At 37.9% G+C, this 21,522-nt stretch overlaps 1 protein-coding gene across 1 annotated transcript in view; it reads right to left on the reverse strand.

The window, feature by feature from the left end:
- The window catches only part of SYCP2L (synaptonemal complex protein 2 like), a 60,877-nt gene that overhangs the window by 15,740 nt on the left and 23,615 nt on the right, over positions 1-21,522 (reverse strand). The window contains exons 15-18 of the mRNA XM_087820723.1: positions 17,627-17,769; positions 12,378-12,471; positions 10,643-10,727; positions 2,671-2,813 (exon numbers count right to left, since the gene is read on the reverse strand). Coding sequence (XP_087676849.1) covers positions 2,671-2,813; positions 10,643-10,727; positions 12,378-12,471; positions 17,627-17,769 — 465 coding nt within the window. The remainder of the gene's footprint in view (positions 1-2,670; positions 2,814-10,642; positions 10,728-12,377; positions 12,472-17,626; positions 17,770-21,522) is intronic.

The raw sequence follows: 21,522 nt of genomic DNA on the forward strand, positions 1-21,522 counted from the left end.
GCCAGTGGCAGCCAAGCTAGAAGGTGGCCAGTTGCACACTTACTTAGTGCCGTTAATTGCCTGGCAATGTGCTGAGTAAGCTGATAAAGGTGAGAGAAACAAAACCCCTACTCTTACAAGTTTAAAAGATGCAAGTAGTTTTAATAAAATCCAGTGGGGGGTTAAGATAAACCTTATAGGTCAAGGGTTGGCAAACTCTGGCCCCTCAGGCCCCTTCTGCCACCTGGTTTTACAAATAAAGTTTTATGGAAACAAAGCCATGCCCATCAGTTTACATCTTGCCTAGGGCTGATTTTGTGCTGCAACTGCAGAGTTAAATAGTTGCAGCAGAAAGTATAGGGGCCAAAAAGCAATAAGTATGCACTACCCAGTCCTTAAAAAGTTTGCCAGCCCCTGCTAGCACGTCGTCATTTGAGTTGCTTCTTATGCACAAGCTGACCTCAAATGTTAAAGCAAAATTAAAACATAATCTCCTCTATCTCTTGCCAATGAGAATATTGAAGAAAAGAACACTCATGCCTTCACACTTTCTCCAACAGATAGTAAAAGAAAAATGTTTTATTTATTTCAAACTACCTCTCCCAAAATATAATAATTTTTTTCTATGTAAATTAACAGAAATCGGGTACCTGTTTTCTGGGCAGAAGCTTCAGGAGTTAAACGGGCAGAACTACCCTGAAATTTTGGTCCAGAAATTTTTGGAGGTATGGCATTATTTTGCCTGGAGGTATCTTTCCACAATGGTGTTAGAAGTTTAGCCTAAAATATAGTACTTTTTAGAAGTGTTAACATTCGTAACCACGCAAGACAAGTTATAAAAAATTCCAAGATGTTTCCAATATCCTTTAAAAAAGTTTAAGTATTGGATTTGCTCCATTTGAAACTAAACACTAAGTCTATTAGATCCCAGAGTTGGAGCACACTAGGTCATATATCAATTGAAAATTCTAAATCAAAAATAACTCCAAGTCAAAGTTCTCAAAGTGTGGTCCTCGACCACAGCATCAGCAACACCTGGGACCCTGATGGAAATGCAAATTCTCAAGCCCCACCTATGACCTACTCAATCAGAAGCTCTGGGGACAGGACCCAGCAATCTGTGTGTTTACAAGCCATCCTGGTCATTCTGATGACAGCTGAAGTTAGCCACCGCTCTAAATCAGGTTCTGGTAAATAACATTTTATCAGAACACAACACGCCCATTCATGCCAGTGTAGTCCATGGCAGCCTTCATGCTACGATGGCAGAGTTGAATACTTTGTCGTACAGGACCTGAGAACCCCTAAGATTCACAGAGGGCTATGCTCCCCTGGCTGAAGGAGGAAGCCAGGTGGGGGGCAGATAACTAGCTGTGGTTGGAGCACTAACCACGTTGTTGTTGATGCCCTCAGAATCCCAGGGGCCAGGCATGACAGTTCTCATTTGACAAGAAAAGCCAACTGCTGAGAGAGGTGATTCAGCTAATCACAGGATAAATCAGCTTTGCATTGGTCTGGAGGACACTAGTGTTCAGACTCTTAACTACTTTGCTATAAAACCAGGGTAACTGAAGGGAATTAAGAACCTCTGAGGGTTTATTCAATGTTTATATAACCTCGCAGGCATTTCAACCCCTTGCATAATAAAGACTGAATGTTTAAATCATTAAAAGCTTTGGAAACAACATATCAACAAACTGAACACTAAGGGAAGAATTAAACCAAGAAGTTTATTTTTTAAACTAAACTCAGAAGGGAACACATTTGCAGAAATCAGAACAGCCCAGATTTGATGCACTATTATAACCTTTTGGCAACATTTGGGAACAACAAAAAAGATCCTAAATCTTTACCCAAGAGCCGTACTAAACGTTTAAAAGTCCTTGCAGCTTCTACTGACAGTGGATTACATACCACTGCCTTGTTACTCTCATATTCCCGAAAGGAGTTTTTATTAGAAATAAATACAGCCTAACCCTGAACAGATCAACCTGTGCCATGCTTGATGCCATGGGGCACAGGGCAGCCGAGATAAAATTGACTTACCTGGTCTTTATAGTGGTCACTCCCAGGACTGAGAGGGGAAAGTGGCAAGACTAAAATGGAAGGAGAAAGTATGCAATGGATAAATTTACTTGTGAGAAATACAAAAATTCATCTATCCCTCTCCCATTATACATGTGCAGGCGAGAAGCAATTCCTATTTCCCACAACTGGCTCCAAGGTCTGGCTCGTAAGATCCCTTTCTAGTGATCCAACTCTGCTCCTCACCACCCAGCATGGATTCTCTGCTCCATATCACGTCCTCGAATATGGTCCTCACGTGCTCAGTCTGTCCTTGTAGTTCTGCCTAACTCAGCAAGCTGCCCTTCCCCACGCCTATTCTTTCCCCGAGGATGAGCTCAAGTCCCACCCAACTCTTCCCCAAAGCTTTCCGTGATGATTCCAGCTCATTTCAGCTTCCTCCCTGGGAACTCCTCCTCCACTTATGGTCAGTTCCTATCTCAGCCATTCCCATAGTTTTGTAGTTTCAAGTATGTACATTGTGCCTTTTCAGTGTAATCGCAGCGGGGCAGGAACTCACAGGATCATACACGGCTCTCTGGAGGCCTCTCTCCCCACATACTGAGAAATACACACCTGCCGACTTACTTAAAAAAGGGCCTGAAGGAAGGCAGGTGCCCAACTTACTTCTTAAGCTACTTCTGGTTCTTGTCTTTTTCCTCCTGGGATATGGTTTTAGGGATTTCCTGTCTTGGTGAACCGTCCAAGACAGGGCGGTGCCAGTGGCACTGGAACTTGACTCTCCATTGCTCTCTGAGAAGAGGTGTTTCCTGTAATTGAACTTCCACAGACACAGATGGTAAATGAGCACTTTCAAAAGGGTGTCAGCACCCTCTATGTACAATCAAGCCTGTCAGTATGAAGTCAGGCAAGAGAGGAGTAAGGGGGTCTCTTACGTAAGAAAAAGGCACAGGAGTAAAGAGGGGAAGGGGAAACAAGTCTCAACCGAGCGGCTGTTGCAACTGTGACAAATTCCTCTCTAGTCAGATACTCGCAACTGGAGAGATGCTGGGTAGCTGTTTAAAAGCGGATGCACCTCAATATCCTGTCAACACTATAACTCCAAAACACTAATCTAAACGACAAAAGAAAGTATGCAAATAATTTTTGCAAACACATGCTTGTCTACATTTTAGAAGAACTAAGATAAAAATGAGGGTCATTTCTACTTAAACCTGAAAGCCTTTGGAAACTGAGCCTGGCCCTGGCCAGTGTGGTTAAGTGGTTAGGGTATCGTCCTGGGCATTGAAGGGTCACCGGCTTGATTCCTAGTCAGGGCACATACCCAGGTCTCGGGTTCAACTCCCAATCGGGCCTGTACGTGAGGCAGCCGATCAATGTTTCTCTCTCACACCACTGTTTCTCTCTCCCTCTCCCTTCCCCTCTCTCTAGAATCAATGAAAAACATATTCTTGGGTGAGGATTTTTAAAAAAAGAAGAAATTGAGCCTGAACTATAAAGTTAGAGATTGAGGGCAAATCTAATCTGTTCTGGTGAATTATTTAACTGTACATTGATACTTAGATTTTTTAAATATTTTTCTATTTTTGATTCATTTTTATAAATGCTGTAACAAATAAATGTTTATGCTCAATTTGAATATAAAATATGTTCTGACTTTAACAAAACACATCTCTATTTGAGCCCTGGCCTCTGTGCCCCTCCAGGGACCCAGTCCTTACGCCACCCTGCGTCTCTCTCAATAGGGGCTCCACCATTCAGCTCGTAACAGCTCGTTCTCATTTCAGGCCAGGGAGGATTCTCATGAATCCAAAGTATTAAGTGGTGACAGTACCTCACATGCTCTTCTCAACCTGACACATCAGCTGGAGGACCAACCCTGTGCCTGAAATGGCAAAGCATAGAAACAGCTCCAGGTGGCAACCAGCATCGCCCCTGTTTACGGTAACACAGCCCGTAACCTTTAAGGTGGGTGATGGTGAACTATCTATTTTTCAAATGAATTTATTTTTGAAGACCCAATTTAAAATGTTCAGCAGTTCACCATTTTGTAGAGAAGTTCATTTAAAAAATATATATACACATATATATATTATATGTAATAATATATATATATACTAATTTCAGAGAGAGGAAGGGGGAGTGCAAGAGAGATAGAAACATCAATGATGAGTCATTGATCGGCTGCCTCCTGCACACTACTGGGGATCGAGCCCGCAACCCGGGCATGTGCCCTGACAGGGAATTGAACCGTGATCGCCTAGATCATAGGTCGATGCTCAACCACTGAGCCACGCCAGCTGGGCAAGAAGCTCATTTTTGAAAGGAACTCTGTGAGCCAGGCCTATCTGCACTTTCCTCTTAGGATAAAAATAAAAAGGTCGGTGGAAGCCCCACATTTGTTCCAGACCTGCTCAGCCAGTGTCTTGTAAAAACCACACATCACTCCACTGAATGCGCCCAATTTAAAAAAACAACAACCACACACACAGCAAGGCCTTCCCAGTTTCTTTAGTTTTATATTAAAAAGTGCTGAAAGTTATTTACAAAAACACAAGTACCCAGAGCAGTTGTTTTTAAAGTTGGCTCATATTAGAATCACCAGGAGGGGCTTTAAAACAAATCCTCATGCCTGGGCTCCACCCTGGACCAGCTAAGTCAGAGTCATCTGGGAAGGGATCCGGGCTTGTCTTTTCATCAGCTCCCCTGGGGATCCCAGCTAGAAGATGCGCAGTGGGGAGTGAGGACCACGGCTACAAGCAAGCCAGAAAGAGCCAGAACTCATTTGCTTAAGCTCATGATCTCCAATTTTTTGAAGACTTCATTTAATGTTCATTATAGAGATTTTTTAAATGCTCTGACTACAGATTTAGAGCACTGACCTTCCCAAGGTGGGAGGCAAGCTGGAGAGGTGGAAGCTGGTGCCCAGAGAAACAACACCACGTCCCTGACTCAGAGCAAAACATTTCAATTCATTACCACATCTGCTCCTATTCAGGCTAAATTTCCAGTGTTAGTAGGTCTTGAACACTTATCTTCTACTTACTAATCTTTTTTCAAAAAGCGAGAACAGGCCTAATACAAGTAAAGGTACAGTTCCATATGATAACTCTGTTATTTTCCACTGTATCTACCTGGGGGCTTACCTACTGTTTGTAACAACTCATGATGATTTTCCATTTGGAAGTGAAATAATTATCTTTAAAGTAAGTTTAAGATCAACTGGATGGAGAAATATAGAGATAAAGCGCAGAGCCATGAGAAATTTAGAAGATGGCAGGCAAATAACTAAAACCTGGGAAGTAATGCCCCCAGACAATAAAAGTTACTTCATTACCGGCATCCTTGTTTCTGGCTTTCTGTCACCTCTGAAAGTAGATTCTTTCCTAAAACAAAATATATCGGGTCAATGGAACTGTACGACCATCATCTGCTCCTTCCCTCGCTTCACAGCCCTAACATTTTTGCCTGATGCGAGCCTCGGGCATGGGGAGCACCACATCCTATAGACAAACCCACCTTGCAGCCCATTTCCATAGAGTCGCTGCCTGATAACTGGTTTTTAAAACAAAACAAGACTTTGTGGACCCCTCTCTGTCGGGCAGACAAAGAGGAAGTTAGGGTAGGACCAGGAAATAAGCAACAGACTCTGGCAAAGCTGCAGAGAGGGCTTTCTCTCTGGCTCTGCCTTAGAATCTGGGGTGCTGAAAAAGCTTTCCCCAATTAATGATGGTGACCATCTTTTCATATACCTGTTGGCCATCCACATGTCTTCTTTGGAGAAATGTCTATTCAAACCCTTTCTCTATTTTTTAACCAGGTGATTTTTTCCTACTAAATTATGGGAGTTCCTTATGTATTTTGAATATTAACCCCTATTTTATGGTTTGCTAGTATTAAAAAAATCTAAGTGTTGCTGAAGATGTGGAGAAGTTGGAACCCTTCCTTGCACATTTGATGGAAATGTAAAACAGTATAGCCATTATAGAAAACTGTATGGCACTTCTTTAAAAAAATTAAAAATAGAACTGTTATATGATCCAGCAATCCCATATATTCAGTGGTACTGAAATCAGGATCTTGAAGAGATTTCACGCTCATGTTCATTGCAGCATTATTTACAATAGCCAAGATATGGAAACAATCTTAATTAAGTCCAATTTATCAATTTGTTGGTTTTATGGACTGTACCTTTGGTGTCATATCTAAGAAATCTTTGCTTAACCCAAGGTTGCAAGTATTTTTTCTTATGTTTTCTTTCAAATAAGTTTTATACTTAGGTCTATGATCAATTTCTTTAGTTAATTTTTTTATATGGTGGAAGGTAAAGATCAAAAATCATTTATTTTATTGCATATATGGGTATTCAGTTGTTCTAGCATCATCTTTTGAAAAAAGCCCATCCTTTTCCACTGAATTGTCTTTGCATTTTTGTTACTGACCAGTTAGTTGTTCATATCTGGGTATGTCTATCTCTGGATCTCCTAGTCTATTCCATTTGTTTATCTATCTTTAAACTAATACCATATTCTCCTGATACTGTAGCTTTATAATAAGTCTTGAAAACAGGTAGTGTGTTGGCCCTCCCACTTTGTATTTCTTTTTGAAATCTGTTTTGGCAATTATTGGACATTGAAATTTAGAAATAGCCTGCCAGTTTCTAAAATAAAAAACAAAAAACCAAACAAATGAAAAACTCTGCTGGGATTTGAGTTGGGTTTGTATGGAATGTATAGATAATTTGGGGAAAATTGGCACCTTAAAGATATTGTCTTCCTGAATAGGCATTTCTCCAAAGAGGACATACAGATGGCCTACAGACATAAGAAAAAATGCTCAATGTCACTAATCATCAGAGAAATGCAATTTAAAACAACAATTAGATATCACCTCACACCTGTCAGAATGGCTATCATAAAAATAAAAAAAATCAACAAACAAGTGTTGGTGATGATGTGGAAAAAAAGGAACCTTGTGTACTATTGGTGGGATTGTAAATTGGTGCAGCCACTATGGAAAACAGTATAGAGGTTCCTCAAAAATATTAAAAATAGAACTATCATACGACCCAGCAATCCCACTTCTGAAGAAATACAAAATACTTAATTCAAAAAGATATATGCATCCCTATGTTCAGTGAAGCATTATTTACAATGGTCAAATATGGAAGAAACTTAAGTGTCTGTCAACAGACAACTGGATAAAAAAGAAGTGGTACATATATACAACGTAATATCACTCAGCCTTAATAAAGAATGAAATCTTGCCGTTTGGCACAGCATGGATGGACATAGAGGATATTATGACAAGTGAAATAAGTCAGACAGAGAAAGACAAATACCATATGATTTCGTTTATATGTGGAATCTAAAAAACAAAAACAAATTCATAGATACAGAGAACAAACTGATGGTTGCCAGCTAGAGCAGGGCTGAAGGGCTGGGTGAGAAAGATGAAGGGATTAAGAAGTACAAAGTGTCAGATACAAAATAGTCATGGGGATGGAAAGTACAGCTTAGGGAATATAGTCAATAATATTGTAATAACTATACATGGTGTCAGGTGGGTGTGCAAGACCTATCTCAGTCTTGTAAGTTATATAAATGTCGAACCACTATGCTGTACACTTGAAACTAATATAATATTGTATGTTCACTGTAATTGAAAATAAAAAAATTAAAAATGGTTAAGATGATATATTTTACATTATTTGTATTTTACCACAATTTTTAAAACTATAATTATACATTTAAAAATGTACTTATTAGTTCTAGTAGTCTTTTTGTAGGTTCTACTGAATATTTTACTTAGATAAATCACATCACCCATAAGTACAGTTTTCCCAGTCACATTCACAACTGTTTCTGGGGATGTACTTTCTAAAGGAGTGAAGAAAACAAGCTGTTTACTTCTTGTACTTTCCTGGAAATTAAGTATTTAAAATGTGCACAGCAACTAAAATTCTATCAAATGAAGTATGAAACAAATTAAGTGGGTTCAAGAAGGATATAATATCAATATACACAAATCAACTGTATTTCTATAGAATAATCAAATTGAAATTTTAAAAATTTATAATAGCAAAGAATATGAAATACTAAGGGATAAATTTGGCAAAATATATGCAAATTTACACATTGAAAACTATGAAACATTACTGATAAAAAAAGGCTTGCCCGGCCGGGAGTGGCTCAGCAGTTGAGCATGGACCTAGGATCCAGGAGATCAGGGTTCGATTCCCGGTCAGGGCACATGCCTGGGTTGCGGGCTCGATCAATGGCTCTCTCATCATTGATGTTTCTATCTCTCTCTCCCTATCCTTTCCTCTCTCTGAAATCAATAAAGATATATTTAAAAAAAAAAAAAGAAAAAAGTCTTAAATAAATGAAGAGATATATTATATATATGATGCTGGGTTTTCCTAAATGGATCTATAAAGTCAATACAATCCCAGTCAAAATTCCTACAGACATTTTTTGTAAAGTTGATTCTGAAATTTATCTGGAAATTCAAAGGGCCTAGTATAGTCAAAACAACTTTGAAAAAACCAACAAAGTTGGAAGACTAACACTACCTCATTTCAGAATGAGATACAGTAGTTATGTCAGTAAAGCTGTGGTAATTCAGACAGTATGGAAAGACAGACAAATAGATTATTGGAACAGAATATAGAATCCAGAAATAGACACACACATATACGGTCAATTGATCTTTTCAACAGAATTTCCAAGGAAATTAAATGGGGGAAAGAATAATTATTTCAATAAATGGTCTGGAACAATTGGACAGCCATATGAAAGAAAGAAAAGAGGAAGGAAGAGAGGAAAGGAGGGAAGAAAGAAGGAAAAAGAGCGTCAACCCTTACCTCACACAATATATAAAAATTAACATAAAATTACTCAAGAACTGAAATAAGATCTAAAACTATAAAAACTCCAGAAGAAAACATAAGAAAAAATACTACCAATCATGAGTTTGCCTAAGATTTCTTAAGCATGTCTTTAACTGCATAAAAATATGCTCTGGCTGGTGCGGCTCAGTTGGTTGACAGTTGTCCTGTGCACAAAAGGCTGCCTGTTTGATTCCTAGTCAGGGCACATGCCTGGATTTGGGTCTCAGAGGCAGCTGATCTACGTTTCCCTCTCACATCAATGCTTCTCTCTCTCTCTCTCTCTCTCCCTTTCTCTCCCTCTCCCTTCCTCTCTTTCTAAAATCAATAAAAACATTTTTTTAAATGCATAAAGTATATAAAAATCAATAAATTGGACTTTATAAAAATTTAAAACTTTTGCTCTTTAAAAGACATTGTTATAAAAATAAGTCACAGACAAGGAGAAAGTATATGCAGACATATATCTGATTTAAAAAACTATATGTAGAATATATAAAAAAAAACTACATGTAGGATATATATAACTTAATAAGAAAAAAATAAACCATTTTTTTAAATGAGCAAAAGATTTGAACATACTTTACCAAACAAGATATATAAATGGAAAATAAACATATGAAAAGATGCACAACACCATTAGTCATTAGGGAAATGCAAATTAAAACCACGTGAAATACCACTACACTTCCACTGCAATGGCTAAGATAAAGAAGACATTATCAAATATTGGCAAGAATGTCTAGCATCAAGAATTCTCAAAGGTTGTTGTTGAGAATGTAAAATGTTTAAAGCACTTTGGAAAACAGTTTAACAGTTTTTTTTAAAAATTAACATAATCAACATGATCCAACCATTCTACTCCTATGTATTTACCCAAGAGAAAAGAAAACACATGTCCATGCAAAGACTTATGTATGTACCCTAAGGACTTTACTTGTAATAACAAAAAAACTGGAAACAACTCAAATGTCAATCAGCAGGTGAATGGATAAACAACTGGTGGTATATCCATGCACACAATGGAATACTACCAGGCAATATAAAAGAATGAACTGCTGATATACACAACATGGATGAATCTCAAAATAATTACAATAAAGAAGCTAGAAAAAAAGAGTGCATACTGTTTGATCGCATTTATATAAGATTATTAAAACTATAAATGTATCTATAGTGGCAGAAAGCAGATCAGTGATTGCGGTGAGGGTGGGAGGGGGGATGAAGAAGGGTAGGAGGGTGGGATTTCCAAGGGGCAGGAAGACATTCTTGGTGATGATGGGTATGGTCACTATCTGCTTGCAGTCATGGTTCCTAGGTGTAGACATATACCAAAACTCATTAAAGTATACACTTAAAATATGTACAGTTTATTTCATTTTAATTATACTGTATCTCAAAGCTGTAAAAAAAATCACTTGTCTTATGACCTGTTCTTCAGAGGCCTACTGGGAAAAGTGGCAAATAAATTCATGCCAGTGATATAGGTTTTCTGGCTAGGCATATTCAATGTTTTGCTGCAGAAAAATACATCACCAAAGATAATGCTGGGGGTATAATATTAGAGACCTACAGGCTAGGAGAACATTTCACCACTGCTCAAATCACTAAACTGCACACAGTGCTCTCTCTTCGTGCGGGGAATGTCCAGATACAGGTAAGGGGGATAACCTAGACAGCTGACTTGTACATTAACTAGTCACATTAACAGCAATCTAAAACGGTTGATGAGTTTTGAAAATCACTTACCTGGATTTGTCTTTTAACTTAGGAACCAGAATTTTTACTGACTGTTCTTGTAAATCTGAAGAAGACTCATGTTCTGAAGTAACTTCTAATGGTGGAAATTAAAAACAAAAAATGTTAAGTTTCTGGAGTAAATATTTACAATTCAAGCCTTATTTATGATAGATTTTTAAAATCTTACCTTGTTGCATATCACCCAGTTTCAATTTTTCAGGTGAACCATCAGCTACCTTTGTTTGCTGCAGAAAAAAATACGTATTGAACTATGGTGCCTTTGAAGCTCTTTTAGCATTCTTTTGGAGCCACTCTACATCTCCAAAGAAAGTATTCCCACTGAGTACTAAGACACTAGGCTCTTTGTTTATTGGAGTTGCCTCCAAATGACTGTTAGCTGTTCCAATAAATTGATATTCACCCTTAGGAGAAAAGTTGTCACTATTAAAGACAACCAGAGTGTTCCAAAGTTACAAAAGGAAACATCAAAGGAAAACTTACAAAAATATCTTTAATAGTTTCAGAATTGTTGGGATAAGCAGAGAACTTCTCGCAGACCCCAACTATCCAGAGGAATAATCTTTGGTGTGTTTGTTTTTTTAAAAAAGGATTACACTATCATCACACTTCTATATGATGCATCTAGGTAATCAAATATAAACAAAGGTCAAAGGGACAAAATACCTACACGTGCTAAGCAGTGTAGCTGCTGTACACACATTCTGTTTTTAATCCTAGATGTCCACATTGAGAACCAGCTATTACCTCTGTTTTATAGATGGGAATCTTCAGGCTCAGTGGTGTTAAGTAATTTGCCCAAGTTCCCACAGGTAGTAAAAAAAAAAAAAAAAACAGGTCTATCTCCAAAGATTAGGCCCCTTTCCCTGTATCTCAGTCACCAGGTCCCAAACAAGGGAAGGAGGCAGAGCCCACCAAGTCACACATTTCATGGGAGAGCCAAGTTGAGAGAAAGAAGAGATCCCATAAATATGGCAGGCAAAAATAATCTAAAGGAGGGAATGGTCAACAAAGAGACAAATGGTTGGCCTGGAGAAAATGGACTACAAGCCAGGAGAGGTGGCTTCCACCTGTCGGCATCCTGGTGGACACAGTTCAGAATCTTGCCCCCAGGTCCCCATACTCACAGCAAGCTCAGGCTGGTCGTTTAAGGGGAGAGTTATTAGGCAGTCATCAACTTCAGCAGGTGCTGACTCTGCCAGCTCAGTGGATTCCTCTGCCTGGGCTATTGCATTAAGGAAAGAGCACATCAAAGTGATGACAATATCCATGCACAACAGTGGCACACTCCCCAAGTGCTCTTCGTGGGACCCTCAGTGCAGGGGCATCACCATCTTTTGGAAAGAGCCAGTAAATTAGGTCAAGTCTCAAAACTCAAACTGGAAATCTAAAGAACTATATAGAAAACAGCCTTGGGCTGCAACTCATAAGGGGTACATGATCTATCTGTGCGGGCTGGCTTTGTAGGTAGACAGGCCCCATCTCCTGCCACCTGCCACCCATATCATTTTTTCTCCTCTGTCATTTCCAATTCAGCCAGAAAAGAGACTGTATCAGGTGGGGAAAATAATTTAAGGCTCTTAGCAGGTTTTCTTTCTCCAAAGGCACAATAATTCATTTATTATTCTTATGTAATCATAGGTTTTCAGTGACCTCTTCCGAGTAAGGTTTTATCATTATTTTTATGGGGAATTCAGAGTAATAAAATTGTTATTTCCCAATATACCTGTCTCTCTTTCGTGGATTATAGGAATCTCAGTGTCTTCCTTTTCAAACTTATCAAGAGGTTGTGAGGAGATTTTTGTCTGGTCAGACAATATCTGAAATGCAAGCCAAAAGCCACATGACTTCTAAAACCAGTAATCTTTTTTTAAAAAAATTAAGGAAAATTTAAAGCTCAGAAACAGCACATGATAAACTGGAAGTCAGGCTTCATTTCTGTCCTCTTTTGAAGGATCATTTCATGGTTTCCAGCTTCTCTGCCTACCACCTCCCTCCAGAATCAGCTCTAGCTGACCACTTCCCTCCTTTCAGCCACTTCTTCCCTGGAGTCGGCACAGCCTTTGCTTCCTCTGTCCCAAGTCAGACCCCCTGTAACTTTTATCCCTGCTTTACTCAGGGACTGAAACTCTCAGGGTGAGTCTTCAGTGAGTTCCCAACTGCAGGCTCTCGCCATCCCCACCGCTTCCCACAGTTCCACATGGTTGAGGAACTGTGGCTTAACAGCATGCAAAGTCCAATTTTCTCCAAAATATTTTTTTCACCTTGTGAAATGTGGAAATACATACAATTCTGAATGGAGGCAAACCTATAGTGTCAGGCCAATTCATGAAGTAAGATGGAGGAGGTGCTCTTTATTAATTGATTGATTCTACTTTTATTTCTCATCTTCACCCATGAAATGTCTTCTCATAAAATGGGTAAGTCTTTGGAAACTATGTTTGCAGAGCACTTTAGCATGTATAAAATGATTTTATATACAACTCAAAGCCAAAAGGAAACCAGCCTGATACATGCTCCCTCACATCTCTGACATATTAATTTGACCCCTATTGACCATACCATAGTGTTTTATGTCTTTTTGTCACAAATTTCTTTGCCCTGCCTATTGTCTATGATAGAGAAAGACTTCTTGCTCTTGTATATAAGTAGGAAATCCTATACTCAGTGAGACAGACCACAGGGGTCTATACAAGGCTATGATCACGTCCACAAGATAAGACCAGTAGATAGAACTGTTGAAAACTCCCAAAGAGACCCTATTCCTAGTGATTCCTTTCATCCTCAAGGAGCTCAGAGATAAAGAAGTAACAAGAAGTCTACAGCGACTCAGAACTTCTGGAAAAATATGGTTAAGGAGGTGTTATTATCCTAGGAAATTTTTCAACTGTTCAAAATAAATAAAATAAAGCATTCTGAGGCACAAAGAAGCTTTGTGTCCTATATAGTTAAGACAATGACACATGAAAAGGAAGAATTGGGATTAGAACTCAAGCTCTCAACTCTTATTACATGATATGCAAAAGATCAATCCTCCTGATTAAGCAAAAGTTCACATCAAAACCTAACAAGGAGTTCTGGTTCAAGATGGCAAGGTAGGAATATCCTAAACTCACCTCCTCCCACAGTCACACTGATCTTCCATAGTACAATTTCTTCTGGGGAAAAAAAACCAAATCTAGCTGAATGATTCCTACAGATTAGGTGAACAAGAAAAACCCACATTGAAACAGGCAGGAGATGTTGAGACACAATCTCACCATAAATCCTACCACTAACATGGCAACCCACAATCAGGAAGGAACTCAAACCCCAAATTTCTCCTTGAGGAGTAAAGGGTTTGAACCCCCAGATCTGGCATCCCAACTTTTAAGACCTGCACCTGAGAGACAAGCCTCCCAAATATATAGCTTTGAAAATCAATGGTGTTTGAGTCCATGAAACCCACAGGCTATAACAAACTGAGAAAAAGTTCTTAAAGGGCTCATACATGCAAACTCATCTTCCCCAGGGCTCAGCATGGAGGCAACCCTCTGAAAAGAACACAAATTTTCTGTGAAAGAAGCTTATTTGCTTATTTTAAAACAGTCTGAGGGGCACACATCTAATTTAACATACATCTAGAGGTTTGCTGAAATACTCTCTAGGGACTGAAGCCAGCTAGCACCATCTTTACACTCTCCCTTTGTCTTGCTCTAGCTTGCCAATGTCTTCTGGAAAGGAGCTTGAACCCTCATCTAGTGCCCTGGTTTTTGCAGCAGCTAACCAGGGGACACCTCCAGATCACCTGGCTCTACTGAAAAGTGGGGCTTACACTCACAGTCCCACAGGACTGTATATATTTACATACTTAAAAAGCTGCTGGCTGATGGTCTGTTTTCCAATCAACCTGAATCTAGGTGTTGACTGAGATCTTCCCCTTTGGGACACTGACAGCTCTTGGTACAACATCAAATTCTAGGAGCCACTAAAAATAAAAGAGCCTTCTTGGAATATCATGGAATTGAGAAAAAACTAAGAGCTAGGGCAAGGTTACGCAACAAAGTTCATCTCCTCATGAGGCCACTCCTTCAGATTGGGAGAGGTGGCTATTTAATCTAATGCATAGAAACCAACACAGAGAGTAAAGGAAAAATGAAGAAACAAAGGAATATGTCTCAAATGAAAACAAAATAAATATCAGAAGAAGACCTCAATGAAAAGGAGGTAAGTGATTTAACTGATAGGCAGTTCAAGATAATGGTAATAAAAATGCTCACCAAACTTGGGAAAACAATGGATGAACACAGTGAAACCTTTAAAAAAGACATAAAAAAATATTAAAAAGTACCAAATAGAAGTCACAGACCTTAAGAATACAGTAACTAAACTGAAAAATATACTACAGAGGTCCAAAAGCAGACTAGATGAAACAGAAGGATCAGTGAACTCAAAGACAAGGCAGGGGAGTAGAACTCACCCAACCAGAGCTGCAAAAAGGAAAAAGAATAAAAAAGTGAGGACAGTGTAAGGGACTTATGGGACAGCATCAAGTGGACAAACATTCACATTATAGGAGTAAAAGAAGGAGAAGAAAGAGAGAAAGGGACTGGAAATTTATCTGAAGAAATAATGGCTGAAAACGTCCCTAACCTGGAGTAGGAAATAGACATCCAGATTCAGGAAACCCAAAGAGGTTAAGAAAAAGGAACACAAAGAGGCCCACACCATGACACATTATAACTAAGGTGTCAAAAGTTAAAGACAGAAGACAAAGAATCTTAAAAGCAGCAAGAGAAAAACAACTTGTTACATACAAGAGAAACCCTCTAACACTATCAGTTTTCTCAACTGAAACTTTGCAGAAGTTATTGTGGTATATATTGTGGTACAATATATTAAAAGTGCTGAAAGAATAAAACTTCCAAACAAGAACACTCTACTCAACACTGCTGTCATTCAGAATTGGAGATAAAGTGTTCCAGAGAAGCAAAAGCTAAAGGAGTTCATCATTACTAAACCATCTTTACAAGAAATGTTAAAGGGATACTCTAAGCTTAAATGAGAAGGTACTGATCAGTAACATGAAAGTATATAGACCTGGCTGGTGTGGCTGAGTTGGTTGGAGCATCGTTCTGTACACCAAAAGGTGGCGGGTTTGATCCCCAGTCAGGGCATGTGCGCGAGGCAACCAATGAATGTTTCTCCCTCACATTGATGTCTCTCTCTCATTCTCTCTCTTGCTCTCCTGTCCTCTCTCTAAAATAAATTATATATATAACTGATTATAAATTTCACTGATAAATGTAAATATAAAGTAAAATTCAGAATAATCTAATGTAAATAATCTAATGTTATAATTACTTCTAAAGCTAATATGAAAGCTAAAAGACAAAAGTAGTAAAAATAACTATAACTACAATTCTTTGTTAAGGGAACGCAAGATAAAAAGATATGAGTTTTAACATCCAAAAAATAAACCATGGAGGGAAGAGTAAAAATGTAGAGCATTGGAATGTAAATCAAACTTAAATTGTTATTGACTTAAAAATAGACTGTTATGAGATGTTTTATGTAAGCCTCATGATAACAAAACAAAGACCTATAGTAGTACAAAAAGGAATCTAAACATAACACTACAGAAAACCATCAAATCACACAGGAATAGGGCAAGAGAAGAAAGGAACAGAGGAAATACAAAACAGCCAGAAAACAATTAGCAAAATGGCAATCAGCATGTACCTATCAATAACTTTAAATGTAAATGAATTCAATTCTCCAATCAAAAGACATAGAGTGGCTGAATGGATTTTAAAAACAATAAATGAGACCCTTCTACATGGACACACATGCACTGAAAGTAAAGGGATGAAAAAGATACTCCACAAAAATGGAAAACAAAAGAAAGCTGGGGTAGCTATACTTATACCAGACAAAATAGACTTTAAAACAAAGACTATAATAAGAGACAAAGAAGGTCATTATAAAGAGGTCAACCCGACAACACAATAAAATATTCACCCACCTAACACAGGAACACCTACCTATACAGAGCAAATATTAACAGACCTAAAGGGAGAAATCAACAAAAACTACATATTTGAAAATTGCTAAGAGAGTCAATTAAAAGTTCTCATGCCAAGAAAAATAATCTTTATGGCAACGGCTGTTAACTAGACTTACTGTGGTGATCATTTTGCTACATACACAAATATTGAATCATTATGTTTTACACCTGAAACTAATAACGGGGATTAATTTATGCGCCACTTAATGACGGGGCTATGTTCTGAGAAATACATCATTAGGTGGTGTTGATGTTATGCGAACATTATCAAATGCACTTACACAAACCTAGGTGGTATAAACTACTACACAAATATGCCATATGGTATAGCTATTGCTTTTAGGCCGCAGCCCTCGACAGCATGTTACTGTATAAAACAACATATAAAATGATGCAATTAAAAGACAGAGTAAACACCAGATGTACGAGGTTACTGTCAGTGTAACAGCATACTGTTTTGTTTCACAGCAAACATGTTTTTTAATAAGGAGAAAGAGTACTCTAAAGAAACGATAAAAAATATAGTGTAGTAAATTCATAAATGAACACTGTTGCTTGCTATCATCATCATAAATGAACACTACTGTTGCTTGTTGCATCTGTGCTACACTTTTATGCAACTGGCTGTGCAGTAGGCTTGCTTACAGCAGCATCACCACAAACCACAGAAGCAATGCATCGCACTATGATGATGTTATGAGGGCTACAACGTCGCGAGGGGACAGGAATTTTTCTGCTCCGTTATAATCTTATGGGACTGCCCTCATCTGTGTAGTCTGTCACTGACCAAAACGTTGTTATGAAACACAGGACTGTATAATATTACGTGTCAATTATATTTCAATTAAAAAAAACCAACATGGAAATTTAAGAGACATGAAAACATACTAAAACACAGTCAAATAATTAAAGAGAATTAAACCTGCCACCTGTTTGTCTTCTCCTAAAGCTTTAATGGAAGCTTGTGATATGTTGAATTGCAAATCGAAATGGATTTCTATTTTCCTCACTTCTCTGTTTGTGATATTAATAGGCTTCAAGCAAATGATGAGCATCTTCTTCCTTTCAGTTTCTAGCAAAAAAATAAAATATACCAACGCATATCAACACACTGAAAATTTGCATTTTAAAGTCTTATCATTTTAAATAAGTGCTCTGAGATATTTGGCAACTGTCCAGATTTTTCTGCAATGAGTAATTGAAAAGAAATTATATTTTTAAAAGTTACTTTAAAATTATTTTTATTAGATTCACATGTGTGTTTACAGACACACACACAATATGATTAAGTGGTTAATCTGGCAGAAATAGAAAGTAATCTTAGCAGCATAGCAATGGAGATATTTTTGTCTTCTAAAACTTAATCCATTTTTCAGAGCATTCTGTGAATACAAAGCTATCATATGCAACAGGTATTTTACTTTCCAATATATTAAGCACAACATTCACTCTCATTCCTTCTCTCTTCCAGATTCCACTTATTTCTAAAATTCAAATTAAAAGTCACTGTTCACAATATGCAAAATGGAATAATCTACCTTCCTATCAATAGCCTCCACTTAAAGAGGAGAAATGGAAACATCTAGATACAGGCCTGTTTCTCAGACTACAGTCTCCTTGAGGGCCCCTTCCAGGACACCAGCCCTTTACTGACAAATAGTAATTGTTTTAGAACAGAAAATAGCTTAGACCAGCGATTTTCAACCGGTGTACCACAAGAATTTGTAAAACATGCAATACCTAACTATTTAGTCAGAGGCACTGATCTCTTTTCCCTCAGGTTGTGAAATAAATAAATGACAACGGCCAACACAACAATAGCCGTCCAGTGTGAATGCCCTGTCTTGAACCATAAATATATAGGTCATATAATAGAGTTCCATCTTATTGGTCACATCTAATTGGTTGCATCTAATTAGTTAATTCTTGGTACCAGAAATCCTTATATACAAGTATAGGCACCTAATTTTTTTTAAAAAGTCACTGAAGCAAAAACTGTAGGTAATTACTTTTTTTTTTTTTCGGTAAATCAGTCAAAATTATACCTATTTTTTGTCAAATCAACAAAAAATATATTTTTTAGTGTACGGCAGAATTTTAGTAATTAGTTTATGTGTGCCATGAGATGAAAATTGTTGAAAATTGTTGACTTAGACCAAAATTCAAGGAGAGTCCAAAAATAAGCCACCATAAGTACACACTGATTTGGAAGCAACAGGAAAAATCTATGAAAGAGTAGGCAAAGCTAACAGCCCAATTTGATGAGCATGGAAAGAGGAAAAAAGAGTGAGACACGCCTACATCTAGATTTGTGGCTACTGAGTACTTGTAATATGGCTAGAGCAAATCCAAGTGTACCATAAGCATAAAATACCATACCATCAGTTTGTGAAGATTTAGTACAAAAACAAAGAGAAAGTGAAATGTCTCATCAATTTTTCATGTTAATCACATATTGAAATGTAAATATTTTAGGTACATTGGGTTAAGTGTATATTATTAAAATAAGTCCATTTTAAAAACTTCTTAATGTGGCTACATGAAAATTTAATATTAAATTAAATATGTGGCTCACACTATGTTTTTATAGGACAGTTTTGGCCTAGAGAAAAGCTCAGCAACCCCCCAAAACACCAATCTTACTGGACATCTAATCACTGTAGGAAACATCTATGAAACACTGTAACCGAAGTCATTCAAACAATATCTAAAAAAGTAAACATCTGTTTGGGCTGTAGAGCTCAATACAAACATACAAGGACATACAAGAGTCGGAAGAAATTACCTGAGGGCTGCACCAAGCACTCAACATACTACTAAAACATTGCCAATTCCTTAGCAAGAAGTTGCATATGAAACTAAGGTGTTGTTTGGAGAGTTTGCTACAGTCTTCAGTTTCCTTGGCTATAAAAATAGAAAATAATACCCATCTCCTTCAGATGCTGTGAGGCACTTTGTAAATTACAGTCTCACAGAAATGTGATATATTAATGAAGTATATAGAATATTAACTTTGGCAAGTTGGTTCCTGCAAATGATTACAGGAGCAAGGTTTGGAGTTCAGGAACTTAAACTAAGAAAACAATAATAAAGGATATTATCCTTTATAATAAACTGGTTACTTAAGTGTTTCTCCCAGTTCTGTGAGCCATTATAGCAAATTATCAAACTTGAGAAGGAGGCTGCAGGAACCCTCAATTTGTAGCTAGTTGGTCAGAAGTACAGGTTGCCACCTGGTGTGGCAGGACAATAGGAAGCTAGGAAAATTCCTGGGCAAGTGGAATGAGGAAACTGAGGCAAGAAAATTAAACAAGGCCAAACAGTTTAGGCAACATGCAGCCTGCTTGTCAATCACAAGACCTATCGTCCCCAACCAAGGACACTTGAGAGTAAATGGTTTATACCTTTCCTCCTTAACCAGAGAATACATAGCTTAAATCACCCTGACTTGGGAAAATAGAGAACAAAGACCCAATTAATGACATTTGTGCCAGCTAAACCCAAGACCAGATGAAGTCTGGGGAACAAATAATAAAAACCCCAAAAGCATTTGGATGGTGTCACTTGAGGGAGGAATGTGGCAGGATATATAGCTACTAGGGCAGAAGGAGGGAAAAGGGAGGGGAAAAAGGGGAGTTTATCTCACCCACTGAACAAGGAAGTCAGCACTCTTGGGACTTGTCAAGATAAAACCACCAGATGTTCTCATAAATTCTGGGAAAAGCTGCAACAATGTAAAAGGGGTACTTGAAATCTAGTCTATCTGGCAGGGGAACCTTGAAAGCTATAGGGGAGAAAGTATAAAACCCTTGAACCCCCATCAGGTGGGGCACTCAGACTAGCTGAGTTGCCCACTTGTGTGTTATGCCAAGTGTATTCTTAATAAATTTGCTTGCTTTCCTTCCTTAATGAATTCACTTGGTTTGCTTTCTGTCACTCGTCTGAATTCTTTTCCACAAGTGTGACAAGAGTCAAGGAGGGGAGAGGCCCCTTCAACTCAAGCAGCTCTCTGATAACACTGGAACTTAAGATTAGTGGGGGGAGTCTTATGGAACTGAACTCTCAACCTGTGGGGTCTGTGCTATCTCCAGGTAGTTACCATCAGAACCGATAATGTGAGAAAAACTCTATACATTCTGGTGTCAGAAGTGTTGTGAGTATACAGTTTTCTTTTACACTCTCTCTCAGTGCTTCCAACTGCCTGGCTCCTCAGATGGTAACTGTGGTTGCTATGCCTATAGCTCCAAAATCTAGGTTCCCTTCTCTTCATCTTTTCCTTCATTCCCCCCACAGCTTCACTGGAAAAGTCTCTCCTCCTCTTCTGCCATGTGCTTTACTGCCTCACCTACCCATCCTAAAGTTTCCCTCTTTTCCTTACAACATCCTAAAGGAGAAAGTAAAAATTCTTGCACATTAGAACAAATTCTCACAAGCACTGAGAAGAATACAGAAAACTGTGAAACATACTGAAATGAGCCAAAAAGTTCCTGGGTGCCTCTCTAGAATCCCCTCTGGGTTATCTGCACTTTTCATTGTCTCTGAGCAATTTTACAAATCTATGAGTTGTAGAAAACTGATAATAATAAAAATTATTCTTGTCCCTAGAAATTAAAATTAACTGTATCTGTGAATGCAACTGTCTAGTTTTAAATCTATTTGTAAGTTCATTTCAGTGTTGCTTATATATGTGGGGTTTTGAATTCTCCTCTGAACTGGTTATTACATCTCACTGATTTCCTTATTAATTAGTGAATTAAATAAAATCTTCAACTCACGTTCACTTAATATTTATATGAGGATCATGATTTCATCTTTTCAAAAGTTA

The sequence above is a fragment of the Miniopterus natalensis genome, chromosome 9, assembly GCF_054644295.1.
Source record: "Miniopterus natalensis isolate mMinNat1 chromosome 9, mMinNat1.hap1, whole genome shotgun sequence".
Lineage (NCBI taxonomy): Eukaryota > Metazoa > Chordata > Mammalia > Chiroptera > Miniopteridae > Miniopterus > Miniopterus natalensis.